The 15,731-nt window shown below is 42.8% G+C and overlaps 1 protein-coding gene across 3 annotated transcripts in view; it reads right to left on the reverse strand.

Annotated features, from left to right (window-relative positions):
• Positions 1 to 785: 785 nt before the first annotated feature.
• Positions 786 to 15,731, reverse strand: part of LOC149235830 (GATA transcription factor 26-like) — a 187,720-nt gene continuing 172,774 nt past the window's right edge. For all 3 annotated transcript variants that reach the window (XM_089372203.1, XM_089372204.1, XM_089372205.1), the window contains one exon: positions 786 to 1,420. In XM_089372203.1, coding sequence (XP_089228329.1) covers positions 885 to 1,420 — 536 coding nt within the window. In that variant the 3' untranslated portion in view covers positions 786 to 884. The remainder of the gene's footprint in view (positions 1,421 to 15,731) is intronic.

Raw genomic sequence — 15,731 nt, forward strand, 5'->3', positions numbered from 1 at the left:
AACTTTGCACTCTGCCTCGCATTGGTCTTTCTCTTATTGACCTTTTTATGATCTCATGATCACCTTCACAACAAGCGCTGTACATTTTCGACATAAACATGTCTAATTCTGTTTAGAAGTTGTCTCATAGCATCAGTCATCTCATATCCTTGATTACAAGAATCTTATCTGATCCATAAATATCACCTTCCACAATCGCCCGGCACCATGACAGGAACACTTCAGACCACCATCTTTCCTTTCTCACAATAAAACCTTCAACATGGAAAACCACCAAAAACATATGATGAACTTGACCAAGTTTTCTCTACGAAACCCCTGAACATTTTGTCAGCTAGCTGTTAATGAACAGCAATGTACTGTTTTCAAAAAAAGGGGAAAAAGAGGATCTGAGATAAACAGATAAGATTTCAACAAGGTTAGGCTCGATCTCAGAGGTATAACAAGAAACTTGATCAATTAATGAAACACCATGGATGAATCTTACGAGGTCCAGTTGTTGCTGGAACAGTGAACATAGAATCAATGCATGAGATTACAAATAAAACCCAATAATTCATGAGCAAAATAAATGTAGCCCACAAGAGATTTTTATGAAGGGTTTGTCTGGAAATACAGGGAAGCTCTTTTATTTTTGTATTTTCTACGTAGAAATATCAAAGCAAGGCTGCTCTGTCTGATTACATCACAGGTATACTTTCAACTCAACAAACACAGTTGCACAAGGATCCGAACTAGCTATCATACACTCTTGACCACAACTCGATGAAACATTTACCCCTCTATATAGCCAAATTGGGGTTTGAGGACTCTCTCAGAAAGAAACAAGAACTTCAAAATAGACACTATAGCATATCACTTGCAACGCCGATTGATCGAACTATTCAGAGGTGTGTTTTATCCGGGTTCAGTACGGTTCCACCAGATAGTGTTTGGCCAGATCCAACAAATGAAGAGTTCCATAAAAGGCTACCCCAATCGGGACTTTCCTCTGAGTTGACAACTGGTCCACCACTGTTTGAATTCTCAAGGTTGCTGGCATCACTAACAATGTCCTTGGGGGCTTTACATTTCAAAACAGGGGTGTGCAAAAGTTCTGCCTGTGGAAAGGACAGGTTTGAAGGGACATCAAAAAGCAAAACTGAATCAGAGTCTTCGTCTGCAAAATCTCCTAGAGAGTCAAATACAAATGACGAGCATCTTTTTGAGGGTGAAGAAAACAGGCTGCTAGCACCAAGTGAAGGACTACCCTTTGGTTTTATTTCAAATCCGGCAGCATCCTTGGAAGTACTCCCTGTGTCTATGCTCTCATGGCATATGCCTTCCATGTTACAACTTGCCCAAGCAGGCGTGACAGGATGCACTGTATTAGGCCCACCTATTTGCATGTTGTCAGTGTTTCTTGTAGACTTTTCTGATCCTGCAATTCAGAAATAATAATGCTATTAGAACATAACCAAATACAGGGTTCTTTGTGTGATATGATCCTGTAAACCGGAGTGTGTGAAGTAAAGAAGGAAAATTAAAATGAAACCATAGCTACCCTTGAAGACAATCCAAAAATGAAAAGGTTTGTCTAAACTATTCAGAACAATGATATAGAAATTTGCATGATTTTTTTTGTACTTCAGTGGAAATATACATTGTATGACAATATACAACTATATTGAAAGTGCACAAAGCGAAGGCTCCCGCAATTTAAAGCAGGCGTCGAATTCTAAATTAAATAAATAAAACGTTCAAATCCAAAAGAGAACTGTGCCGAAAAATATGTATGCCAAAACATCATTAGTGAAATCTACCTATCAGCAATAGTCCACTTGTTATCAGTGTTTCTGTTATTTCGCTGCCTGTGCCCATTCCTGCATGGATTTGATTCAAATTCTTCAACGCATCCACCTGAATGAATATTGTTCCTCTGCTTCTCCCACATTTCCTGCTTGCATTTCCTTGGAACCATAATATCCCTGTGATCCAATCCCTCTGTTTTTCCATGAAAGGTAACCTCTTTTTCTTGGTCTGATTCTCCCTGCCCACACATAATTAATTCTAGTTCCCACACGACCACCCATGCAACTATTATTTCTCTAGCATTCCACCCTCCCTGCTCATGTTTGCTGAAAACCATATTCTAATAATCTAATTCCTCTCTTTCTCCATAAAACAAAACCTTTTTTCCCTGGCCTGTTTCTCCATGCCCACATGAAGTTGATTGTGTTTCTCCCATCCAACTATTGTTTTTCTAGTTCTCTAGCCCACCCTGCTCATATTTCCTTAAATGCACATTACTCTGATTTGGCTCCTTTTCCTTTGGCTGGTTCGCCATCTTCACTTCAACACCCCCACAAAATTCATTCTGGTTCTTCTGTGAAATTGTTTTGTTGTTTCTTCAGTTCTTCTATTGTCCTTGCTCGTATTTCCATGCCAAATGCCCATGGACCCTACCTACACATAACTTCATCCTCACTCATAACCCCATTTCTACATGCAACCCTCTCCACCATATGCTTGAGATCCCTCTCTCTCAAACCTCTTACAGCAAAATCTCGCATTCCTAGAGATAAAGTCCAAAAGCTCAAGTGCGAGATCCATTGTCATCAAGAGTGGGGATGCTGTCACCTCACCAACCCTCCTCTTGTTTCGTGCTAGCTCTCCTCTAACTCAAGGGGGGTCACCTTATTAGATCTTAGGAATCTAATGGCCCCATAAAACCAAGTCAAGAGCCTCCTAAGGATTTTACTTCAAATACCACCAGTTAAAGGATTTGGACCAATGTAGCATGACACGACAAGTACTCACCGAGTGGGTCAGGTATGGCTGAGTCAACTATGAAACAAGTGACTCGGCCATACTCAACCCACAGACTCGCCACTCACCAAACTCAATGAAACTCAAGAGCACTCTACGAACTCATGGACACTCGGCTGGTACTCAGGCCAGCCTCTTCCCTGCTTGCTCACACTCACTTCACTTGGAATCAAGCTCACCTCTAGCATCAGGGCCGCAGAAGCCTGCAACAAGCTTTTGCAGGGACCTTCACATGGAGAACTTACAAGTTGCTACGACATGTGATTTTGTTTATGAAATCATTTTTCAGTTTGCTTTTAAAAATTTTGAATACAAATATCAATTGTGTTATGTTATATGATCGTATTTTATGAGATGATGTTATGAATTCTTGTGCAAAGCACAGTTTTATAACTTGTATGCATTAGAAATGCCATTAATTCATCTTTTATGCAAAAAAATGAAATATTTTCTAGTTTTTTGCTATTTGTCGATTCTTTCCCAAGTCTTCCCAAGTCGGCAAGTGATATGCCAGCTATGTATTTGCCGAGTACGAGTCGTGCAATATTGATTTGGACAATTAGGGTTTAAGGTGAAAGATAGGATTGCTATGGTTCTTTAGGTTAATTTAGCATTTGAGTTCAAACGAAAAGGTCCCTTTTACTGCAAAATATAGCACCTTGGTTCAATGTCTCACTAAGTACTCTAGGTTAAGGGCAACAAGATTGTTCCCCTACTATTTTGTGGTTGGATATTATCCCCACAAGGGAGGCTTCCCCAACAGATCTTAGAGATTAGATAATCCAAGTACTCCTAGGATAAATAACCTCTAAGGCTTCTGCTAATAAAATCACCCAAGGATAATCTTCAATAAGTAATCTTTTGGGAGCACTGAGACTCTTAACATCCATCTGATGTAGGTTCCATCCTTGTGAAGCCACAAGGGCTATGATCAAGCGGATGGTCGTATATCTGGCAACAAGTGCAAATATCATAGTCTATACCTCCCTTCTGGGATAAACCACGAGCAACAAAATGAACCTTATACTTTTCCATACTTCCATTTGCTGCATGCTTTATCTTGTAGAGCCATTTTGAAGTAACAATTGTCTTGTCCAGGGTCTGGGAACTACTTCCCAGACATCATTCTCCATAATAGACTCATATTCTATGGTCATAGCATCCTTCCATAGTTAATGCTTGATGACAACTGAGAATGATGAAGGTTCATTTTGTATGATCGTGCTCATGATGGTGAGGTATCCCTGATACCTGTTAAGTTTCTTACTTTGATGGAAGGTTCCTTAGGGTGCAACATGTCCTTCAGCATCATCAAGTATCCCCCTAAGCCATGAAGGCCTCTTCCTAGAAGAGGAAGGCTCATGTGGATGAGGATCAATCGGATCCATGGGTTATTCTACATCAGGCATTGATTCATCATCCTTTTCTTTCGATTCCCAAGTGTCGGCTTCTAGAGAGCTACTCAAAGTCAACAGATTGTCCACCTTGCTGAGAGCCATATCTTTGTCAAAGGTGACATCATGACTAATCACGACTTCCCTTTGACCGGTGGTGAACATTTCTTTAGGAGTTTAGGAACCCAATGCTTGATGAGGGCATCGATTTTGTACATATACGGCGGTGATTGTAGTTTCAGCCCATAGAAACTTTGGAAGTCTTTGATCATGTAGCATGGCCCGGAAAGCTTCCATCATCGTGTGGAGTATGTGGTGTAGTAGTCTCCCTCTTAATGCCAACCTCAGGTATGCCTGAGTAAACCAATTGTAATATATCGGAGGTCTTGCTTTGGCTTGAGGGGAATGGTCCCCTTTTGAGCTTTCCTTTGGCACATCCCGGACATACACCTTCTTTCTCTACTTGGAATTCGGGCATCCCTGTTACCATCTGTCTTACATCGGGTAGAGCTTTGTAATGAAGGTGGGTAAACCTCTGATGCCAAAGTTCGGACTAAAGAGTTGCGTCACAAGACATGACACCTAGTGGACTTCCATCGACCTGATATAATGAATCAACACTAAACCCAAGAGTAAAGGCATCTTTAACATTATTTTTCCATATACATACCTTGCCATTGCTGAAGGTTACCTTGTAGCCTCTGTCTTCCATTGCCAAGATGGACACTAGGTTCCTTTTGAGGTCAGGTGCATTTAATACATCCTAGAATTTCTAGCCTTCTTGAATGCTTGTCATCTTCCTTGATTCCCAGCTCTCCTCTTACCTTTGTTGTTGAATTTGTCATTCCTTTGATTGCCATCAGAGGGATTTCGAGTTGCACCACTGCATACTATACCATGCTTCTCTAATCATGCTGCCCATGTCCATGATTTTATCCATCATAATGCTGCTCAAACTAGTGTGCATCATCATCATGCTATGCTATATGTCTATGATCTCATTCATCATGATGCTCATGATCTCATACATAGTGACTTGCTTTATCGCAAATGTAACATCGTCATTTTCTTCTAGCCTTAGGTCCAGCCTTTCCTTTTGATTTAGTCCCGAATTATTTCTTTTCTTTGCATGAGAAGAAAAGGCAGCAGGAGGACCTTTAGGCATGGGCATTTCTTGCACTTCTTCCCTTGTTTCTTCTTGAATGCATCTAGCCATTAATTCATCAAAACCAAGAATTACATTATAGTTCAAAAGAGTAGTCCTCAACACATACCATTCAAATGGCAATCCTCCAAGAGTTGTGAGTGCCATTTCTCTGTCAGTAATAGTTTCCCCAATAGATAGGAGATCGGTCCTGATCTCGGTGGTTCTTAAGAAGTATGCTTGCATACTTTCATCTTTACCCTTCTTGATTTCCCTCAGCTTATTTCTAAGAAACAAAACTTGATTTGCATCATTAACTTTAAATAAACTCACCAGTCTATTGTAGATTTCCTTGGAGGTGTCCAGTTCAGAGATGTAGGCCACCAAGTGCTTGTCGATAGAGTCCCGGATGATCTTCTATTGTTTTGACTTCTCCATTTTTTCATTTGTTCCAGGCAGCAGCCGATGCATTTGATGGAGGCTCAACAATATTGCCTCTCACATGATCCAACGCTCCTTGATTCTCAAGGGTTAGATCGATAGACATCTTCCATCCGTGATAGTCAGCTTTCTCACGGAGCTTGTCTTCAGCAGGAAAGAGTGTTGAGGACCCCATAGTTCTTTTAGGATAGCCTTGCCAATATTCTCTTCGATGATTGCTCTTGCTCTTGCTCGGGCTTTGTCTTCACCTCAGCTCTGATACCATGTTAAGTTATGGTATGTTCTATGCTTATAACAGTTTACTTCTTTTTCTTATTGTAGAAACTTTGAATAATTTGACACATATTCACAGAGATTATCCTGATCATACAATTATAAGCGGAACATGTATAATACATAATCTCCTCTACGTTGATCATCAATTTACAGAAGCAGAAACATTCACAGGCACACATAGAAGCATCAATCAAACTCATAAACACAGTATGTATCCCGGGGAAAGCATCTCGCTAAAAACCCCACACTATCTGTATATTATATTGATTGAATCATGTAACAATACAAAGCATAATACTTCCCACAAGTATCTCCACCTGTTACACATAATACAGCTCAGATTTGATCTCCAAATCTCTTCCACTGCTTGCCTGCCTCCACTGCTCAATACCTGCTCAAGAACTGATGAGAATTGCTTCCCAAACTCGATTTTCACCTGCAAAATAGTCACTCACTCTTTGTGGACGTGAGCAAAGGCTAAAATGCGGGCCAAATACGTGAGCAAACTCATTGGCATACTCAATCCCTTGATTGTGCAAGATCTGGTGCACAACTATAGTCACAACTGATAGCAATCTGATTCTCTACCACCTGTCCCTGTTGAACTGAACATGCACTGACATGCAACTGAGTTAACTGATGTATTCTTTAGTTGTATTATGAGTTAATAATTAGTTTAACAACTCATCATTAGTCTATCTGCAGTTAGACTAACTACAACCAGTTTAACTAAGTTAAACTGAACACAACTCCATCAACTGTACCTCCAGTCCACTAAACTCAACTCACTTGAGTTCTAACTGAAGTCATGCATGCAACAACTCAACTGACTCATAAGAAAAACGAATTTCCTTCTGACAGCTGCATGTGCCACTTCCGTAGCTCAAACTGAAGTGCTCCAAGAGAATAAGATTAAGTTTATAGTCCAAATATTACTGTGAGATAATAATATTTGACTTTTCTATTTTTGACAGCCAGTCTAAAAATAGACTTGATCACTCACACTGTGATCACTCACACTTTCATCAAAAATAGAAGTCCATCTATTTTTCCCAACTTGATCAATCATCCATAAACATAGACATGATCCATATGTCTAAAAATAGACTTGCGCCAAAAATAGCCTGCGGGCCCACTTAGTGAAGGCGACTCTTTTCACTAAGCTCCATCATCTTGTTGCAATCTCAACACTCCCTCTCGACAAGATATGGATTATCAACAACCCCTATCCTGCCTCGGTGGTACTCGAATTTGCTCCTGGTGAGAGCCTTCGTCAGAATATCAGCATCCTGATCCTCCGTTGGAATGTACGAAAGTAACATGATCCTCCGCTGCACACAATCTCTGATATGATGGTACCTGATGTGCTTGGACCCGAAAAACCTGACCAAGATCATCCTCATCCACACAGATCTCTGCTTCCTGCTGTACCAAGAAACTACTGTCGATCCGATACTGAAGACCCCTCCTGATGTGCTCTTTCTGTCCGTTGGGCTCCCTACCCACTCTGCATCCTCCTGCCTGTACCAAGATCCATATCCCGATGTGCCTCTCAAGTGGCTCAATACATGCTTGCCCGCCTTCCAAAAGAGCTTGGTAGGCTTAACCATAGCTTGTGAAAGCTGGTTAACTGCATAGCATATATCAGGTTGTGTATTGACCAAATACATCAGCGACCCCACCAACTGTCGATAAACAGTGGCATCCACTTCTTCTCCCGAAGTGGCATCCTCCTTCCTCCAACCTCCAGGAAGAGGAGTATCAACAGGCTTGCAGCCATGCATGTTTAACTTCTCCAGTATCTCCCGAGCATACTTGCCCTGAGAAACAAACAGTCCACCACTGCGCTGCCATATTTCCAATCCTAGGAAATAGTGAAGGAGGCCCAAATCCTTCATCTCAAACTCTGTAGCAAGATCCTTCTTGCATGACAGTATCAACAGCTCATCACCCGTTAGAATCAAATCATCAACATACAGTACAATGATAAGCAACTTACCCTCCACCACAATCTGGTATAGGTTCGGATCCGCCTCGCTCTTGGAGAATCCAAGTCCTGTGAAATAGCTGTCTATCCGTGTGTACCAAGCACGTGGTGCTTGCTTCAACCCATACAGCGCTCTCTTGAGCCTGCACACATGCGACTCGCTGCTGAAGACTTCAAAGCCTTCGGGTTGCTCAATGTACACCTCCTCCTCAATGACTCCGTTGAGGAACGCAGTCTTCACATCCATCTGATGAATGTGCCATCCCATCTGCGCTGAGAGAGCAAGAATCGTCCGTATGGAAGAATACCTTGCGACAGGTGCAAAGGTCTCTTCATAATCGATCCCCTCAATCTGTGAAAAGCCTCGGGCAACAAATCTTGCCTTGTACTTCTCCACACTCCCGTCAGCTGCCTGCTTAACTTTGTAGATCCATCTCGAACCCACCACTGATTTCCCTTCCGGTCTAGGAACAATCTCCCATGCACTGTTTCTGACAATAGAATCATACTCTTCCACCATGGCGTCTACCCATGCGGGATCCTCCACAGCTTCCTCGAAAGAGGATGGCTCAGTCACAACACACTTGCTCATAAGAGCCATGTATCCAGTGTACCGATCAGGTGACTGTCTCTGCCTGCGTTGGGCTGTAGGTGATCCTACAACTTTCTCTGCATCTTGAGCCAGTCGCTCAGCTTCTGTCAAGCGCTTTCGCCCTCTGATGGTTGGCGCTGCATGAGTGGTCTCTTCCACTCGATGAACCTCGTCCTGTGGCTGATCCACGTCCTGAAGCTCATCCTTAGGAACTAATAGCTCCTCATCTGCATGCAAGTGTAGCTCCCTCTCAAGCGAACACTTCATGGATTTCTCCTCCTGAAATTTTATATCCCGTCGCACAACAGTTTTACCACTGTCTGGCAAATACACACGATAGTTGTGGGGAGTATCAGTGTACCCCACAAATATCCCAACCTCTGCAGTCGGCTCCAACTTCTTTCTGGCATCCTTCGTCACATGCATGTAAACGTTAGCACCAAAAATCCTCAAATGAGAAAGATCAGGCTTCTTACCAGAATAAGCCTCCTCGGGTGTACTCATGCCAAGTATCCTATGAGGACAACGGTTCTGCACATAAACTGCTGTATTGCATGCTTCCGCCCACAAGTGAAGGGGTAGGCCCTGATCATGCAACATTGCCCGTGCAGCACCCACAATCGTTCTGTTCTTCCGCTCAGCTACCCCGTTCTGCTGTGGGTTATGGGGAGCTATGAGCTCTCTACGAATCCCTTCTGCCTTGCAGAAATCCTTGAACTCGTCCGAGATGTATTCACCACCATTATCTCTCCTAAGAGCCTTCACCTTCTTCCCCGACTCCTTCTCGACCAGTGCTTTGAATTCACAGAACTTTGAATATGTCTCGCTCTTCTTCTGCATGAAGAAGATCCAGCACTTACGAGAGAAATCATCAACAAAAATCACATAATACCTGTGTTTTGCTGTCGAAGCAACTGAGAAAGGTCCACACACGTCTGTGTGAATTCTCTCAAGGATCGTCGTGGCGCGACTATCCTTCTCGTGAAAGGTGGCTTTCACAAACTTCCCCAAAGTACACCCCTTGCATTGATCTGACTGCGCAAGTGTGCCTTTAGGAAGCCCTGTAGTGATCTGCTACAGTATCTTCAAGGCTCCATGGTGAAGGTGACCCAATCTCCTGTGCCACAACTCGCCATCATCCCGGCTCACCAATCCTTCTGCCTTGCCTGCCATTGCTGCGCATCCATCTACATGCAACTAATAAAGGTTCCTCACTCGAACCCCTATCTTCCGGGTCTCACCAGTTGTCTTGCTGCGCAGGAAGGCCTTTCCCTCGCTGAAAACAACATCATACCCCTTGTCTTCTAACATCGCCACTGAGATGAGATTCTTCTTCAATCCTGGAACATGCATGACTTCCTTCAATACAAAGGGTTTACCAGACTCCCTCTCAAAGGAAATGGTACCGATACCGGTCACACTGTATCTACCATCATCGCCCATCTCGATGTGCACTCCAAGATCTTTGTCCTCCAGATCAGAGAACAAATCTCTATCTCCCGTCATGTGAAAAGACGCACCACTGTCCAAGAACCACACTGATCCCATCACACTTGAAACCAAGCATGCGATCAATGAAAAATCAAGCTCAAACTGAGAAGCTAAAGCCTCTCCCCTTGCAGATCCAGCAGCTTGCTTGTTCTTCTTCTTCTGCGGACAATTTGTGGCATAGTGTCCATGCTGGTGACAGTGAAAACACTTCACCTTGGACATGTCCTGCTTCTTGCCTTTCGCACCGGAATGAGAAGATTTCTTGTTCTTCCCATTCTTTGCTTTGGCAGCCAAAGCGCAATTCTCTTCATCAGATACCTTTGATGAAGATCCATTCTCATCTTTATTGTTACTAAGTTTATCCTTGAGCGCCAGGTCGCTCTTGCTTTGGAATAACATTTGCAATCCGTTGAAAGACATTGCTGCGTTGTCACCAAGAAAACACTGTTGCAAATTCGAATTCCACCAGCAACCAACTCAACTGCTTCTGATCAACCCTCGCTTGATATCCTGTAAAAATCTCTTCTACAAATCAAGCTGCTCCGATACCATGTAGAAATTTTTTCTACAATTATCTAGCTCGCTCCGATACCATGTAGAAATTTTTTCTACAATTATCTAGCTCTGATACCATGTAGAAACTTTGAATAATTTGACACATATTCACAGAGATTATCCTGATCATACAATTATAAGCGGAACATGTATAATACATAATCTCCTCTACGTTGATCATCAATTTACAGAAGCAGAAACATTCACAGGCACACATAGAAGCATCAATCAAACTCATAAACACAGTATGTATCCCGGGGAAAGCATCTCGCTAAAAACCCCACACTATCTGTATATTATATTGATTGAATCATGTAACAATACAAAGCATAATACTTCTCACAAGTATCTCCACCTGTTACACACAATACAGCTCAGATTTGATCTCCAAATCTCTTCCACTGCTTGCCTGCCTCCACTGCTCAATACCTGCTCAAGAACTGATGAGAATTGCTTCCCAAACTCGATTTTCACCTGCAAAATAGTCACTCACTCTTTGTGGACGTGAGCAAAGGCTAAAATGCGGGCCAAATACGTGAGCAAACTCATTGGCATACTCAATCCCTTGATTGTGCAAGATCTGGTGCACAACTATAGTCACAACTGATAGCAATCTGATTCTCTACCACCTGTCCCTGTTGAACTGAACATGCACTGACATGCAACTGAGTTAACTGATGTATTCTTTAGTTGTATTATGAGTTAATAATTAGTTTAACAACTCATCATTAGTCTATCTGCAGTTAGACTAACTACAACCAGTTTAACTAAGTTAAACTGAACACAACTCCATCAACTGTACCTCCAGTCCACTAAACTCAACTCACTTGAGTTCTAACTGAAGTCATGCATGCAACAACTCAACTGACTCATAAGAAAAACGAATTTCCTTCTGACAGCTGCATGTGCCACTTCCGTAGCTCAAACTGAAGTGCTCCAAGAGAATAAGATTAAGTTTATAGTCCAAATATTATTGTGAGATAATAATATTTGACTTTTCTATTTTTGACAGCCAGTCTAAAAATAGACTTGATCACTCACACTGTGATCACTCACACTTTCATCAAAAATAGAAGTCCATCTATTTTTCCCAACTTGATCAATCATCCATAAACATAGACATGATCCATATGTCTAAAAATAGACTTGCGCCAAAAATAGCCTGCGGGCCCACTTAGTGAAGGCGACTCTTTTCACTAAGCTCCATCATCTTGTTGCAATCTCAACACTTATTATATTCCACCGATTAGCAATCACATGTACATAAAGTAAAGTGCAGATAGAACATTAAACGATCGACAGAAAACAAGCCAAGACAAGAGACACAAGATGTGGCGGCTAGCCAGGGACAAACCCCACAATGTGTGGGGAAACCCTTTGATCAAATCTTCTTTTATCTTCAATAATTCAGCAGAGAGAAATAGTACAATAAATCTGATTCATATCAGCAGTAGCAAACCCTAGATCAGCAGCATCAGCATTAGCGGCTTCATTATCAAACTAGGGCAGACCATATCTCACAAACCGACCGTCAGATTGACTTCATTCCACCACCAAAAGTTTCGGCTTCCAGAGGAGGTTCAGATGAACCTACAGTGCAGTTCAGATGAGGAGATCTTCTAGGCCACGCAAGTCAATCTTTACTTCTGCAGTTGCAGCTTCAGTTTCAGCAGTTTCCGGCTTCAAACTAGGGCAGTCGATATCTTGCAAATCGTTCATCGGATTGACTTCATTCCACCACCAAAAGTTGCGGCTTTCAGAGGAGGTTCAAATGAACCTACAGCGCAGTTCCAAAGAGGAGATCTTCTAGGCCACGCAAGTCAATCTTTACTTCTGCAGTTGCAGCTTCAAATTGAACAGCTTCCGGCTTCACATGTGTGAGAGAGACCCATTTCAGCGCAGTAGAGACTCATTTCTGCAAAGTAGAGAGAGAGAGAGATGTGATGAGATGAGTGAGTCCAAATGAGGAAAAGTCCTCTTATATTTATACACAACGTTGGTGGGTGAATAGATGCGACTGTTGGGCTTCTGAGCCTACATGAGTTGTAGGTCGGCTTGATAATAATTCCATAATCAAAATAAATTCATATCTCCATGAATACTTATTGAAATCGGATGATCTTTATATCAATCCTACACCTCTCGACGAGAGGAATCTAATAAAAATATTATCAGCCATGAATAAGATGACCCACATGAAGTTTTGCCCTGGTTGCCAATTTTAACATATTTGTTCTTCAAGCCTCAGTCCTTAGCTTTCATTTAGACAAAAAAAATGATGGATCAAGAAATCGTTGGGCTCTGCATAGCAAGAGGCGTTAAAAATATAAATCATGCCCTCTTTGCAGATGACACCTTATTTTTGGGAGCTGCTTCTGTGCTCATGGCCTCCAAATTTAAAGGAGCTCTGGACGAGTTTTGTATTGTCTCAAGAAGCTGCCTAAACAATGGCAAATGCCATATCTATTGCTGGAACACAACTCCCAACTTGCTCAACTCCATTTCCAAATCCTTTGGTTTCGCCGCCTCCTCAAATTGGACTTCCTTCAAGTACTTGGGCCTCCCTGTTTTATCAAAAGAGCCTACAGCAGAGATTGGCTCCCCCAATTTGAGAAATTCAAGAAGAAGTTGCTTGCCTAGGGCTTTCCCTGGCTTAACATTGCTGGTAAGTTTGTTCTCATCAAATCTGTTCTTAACAGCCTTCCCTTATTTCAGTTTTCTGTCCTTCTTGCTCCCACTGGTATTCTCAAAAAAATAGAGGAGATCATTCGAAAAAAAATTTGGACAGGGGGCAACCAGAATGAGAAAAAGATTCTACTAGTCAACTGGGAAACCATCTCCAAACTGTTGTTGGAAGGAGGCTTGAATTTCAAAAATCATGGCAACCACAATATTGCAATGGGAGCTAAATTAATCAAGAGAATTATTGCACCTAACCCTGGCTGGGCGCAATTAACTCTTTGGAAAAAATACTTCAAAGGCCAGCGCTCCCGCTGCCTAGATCACCCTCTGATGCAACCAAATACACCCTTTCTGAAGCTCTGTATCAAAGCCTGCCCCCTCATCAATGCTCATGCCTACTGGGTTCTCGGTAATGGAAAAAGGATCAATCTTTGGACAAACAGGATAATGAACAATGAGTCATTGGGAGACTGTCGCTCACTTCAAGCGCTGTGCAGATGGATGAACGAGGCTGGAATGCGTTCCCTGTGGGACATTTCCGTCTGGCAGGATTCACGTTGGGCTGGCTGGAATCTTCAAACGCCCCCAGAGCTGTTTATGGAGTGCGAGGTCCTGATATCCAAACTACATGGCTTGGCTCCAACACTGGCTTGAAATCGTGACTTAAGAGGATGGGGTGCGCAGGCTGGTGGATACACCGTAGCTCAAGGCTACGCCAAGCTGTGTGAGCACCCTCATGTGGCCACGAACCCAGAGCCGTGGAAAGGGATATGGCATTATCCCTCCTTGCCAAAAATCGACTAAGGTTTGGAAGCCTGACCCACACCAAAATAGTCGTGGGAACATTGACTGTCGGGTCGAAGTTCGGTGTCCATTTGTTGAGATAAAGGCCCTGGCGGCCCATGAAATAGGTGCCATTCTGGAAGATCAGATCCTTGTCGTCCTTAGAGGTGAATTCGAAGAGGAAAAACCCTCATCCTAAGAAATAAGAAGTGACGCTATTCTTGATCAAAGGTGCCCAGTTCTTATTGACCCAGATCTCAGTGGACTTAGGAGAAGGCCATAGACCGGTGAACTGGCCAACGAGGGCTCGCTCAGCCAAGGACAAGGCGACTTGGATCGGGGTTTCTGGCGGCAGGGAAATTTCAGGAATATCCTCGAGCCTCTTGACAAACTTGGCTGCTTCATTCTTTTTCTTCGGCGGCAAATCGGCCAAGAGCCAAGAGAAGGCTTCGGCAGATGGAGGCAGTGGGGGGGAGGAGGCCTACCTAGGGCGAGCCCGAGGCCTCCATGGGGGCGAACCCCCAAAATTCTGACTGATGATAATCTTCAAAAGCAAGGTTTCCACGACCCTTCTAGGTGCAGCCTTTGCAAGGAAAACCAGGAAAGCGTAACCCACCTGATGCTGGAATGCACTTTCACAATGCATATCTGGACCGAGCTGCTGGGAACTTTGAGCTCCAGCTTCGCTTTGCCTTCCTCCATTCCTGATCTTTTTGCTAAATGGCTGCAAAGGTATCCTGGTCCCCCACCAAAAAACAAAATTATCAGAGCTGCTTGGACTACTCTCCCTAAAATAATTTGTTGGCAGGTTTGGCTTGAGCGAAATAAAAGGATCTTCAGAAACTACGAACAGGATGCCAAGCTTGTGGTAGTTAAGATTAAATGCCAGTTAAAAGAGTGCCTGAGAGAGCATAAAGATGATTTAAGTTTAACCCAGCAAGATATAAATTGGGGCTCTTCTCTCGATCTTCAGTTCCAAAAAATTGCAAATAGTATCTCCCTCCCCAAAGATTGGCAAATAAGGGCTACAGCAAAAGAGTTCTAGGGATGGATCACAAACCATCTGAGACACTCTCTATTTTTTGATGGGGTTGCAAAGGGCAACCCTAGAAGAGCTGGCGCTGGAGGTGTCATATTGAATCCAGATGGCATAAGGATCCACAATTTCGCCTGGGGTTTGGGCAGCGCTTCTAGCATTCAAGCTAAGGCTTTGGCTCTTTTTCAAGGTCTCAAGCTTTTGAAAGTGTTGAACATCAGGGAGGCTAATGTAATTGGGGATTCTCAGGTTATCATTAACACTATGGTGACTCATTCCAATCCAACAGACCTAAGGTTTGCAAGGCTGATCTTCAGAATAACAGATCTTGGAGACTCATTCCAGAAATTGAATTTCCACCACATGTTGAGAACTAATAATAAGGAGGCGGACAATGAAGCCAACAAAGCAGTCCTTCTTATGGCTGGAGCTTTGCTCAGAGGCAAACAGGAAACATGGGAACCAATTCCTTAATTTAGAGCGTTGTCATGTTTTACTGCCTATTGTTAAATCAGTATGTATGTATCCACAAACTTGGGAAA

The sequence above is a fragment of the Pinus tabuliformis genome, chromosome 8 (genome assembly GCF_031772625.1).
Source record: "Pinus tabuliformis cultivar Carrire ecotype Pingquan chromosome 8, CPIR1, whole genome shotgun sequence".
Lineage (NCBI taxonomy): Eukaryota > Viridiplantae > Streptophyta > Pinopsida > Pinales > Pinaceae > Pinus > Pinus tabuliformis.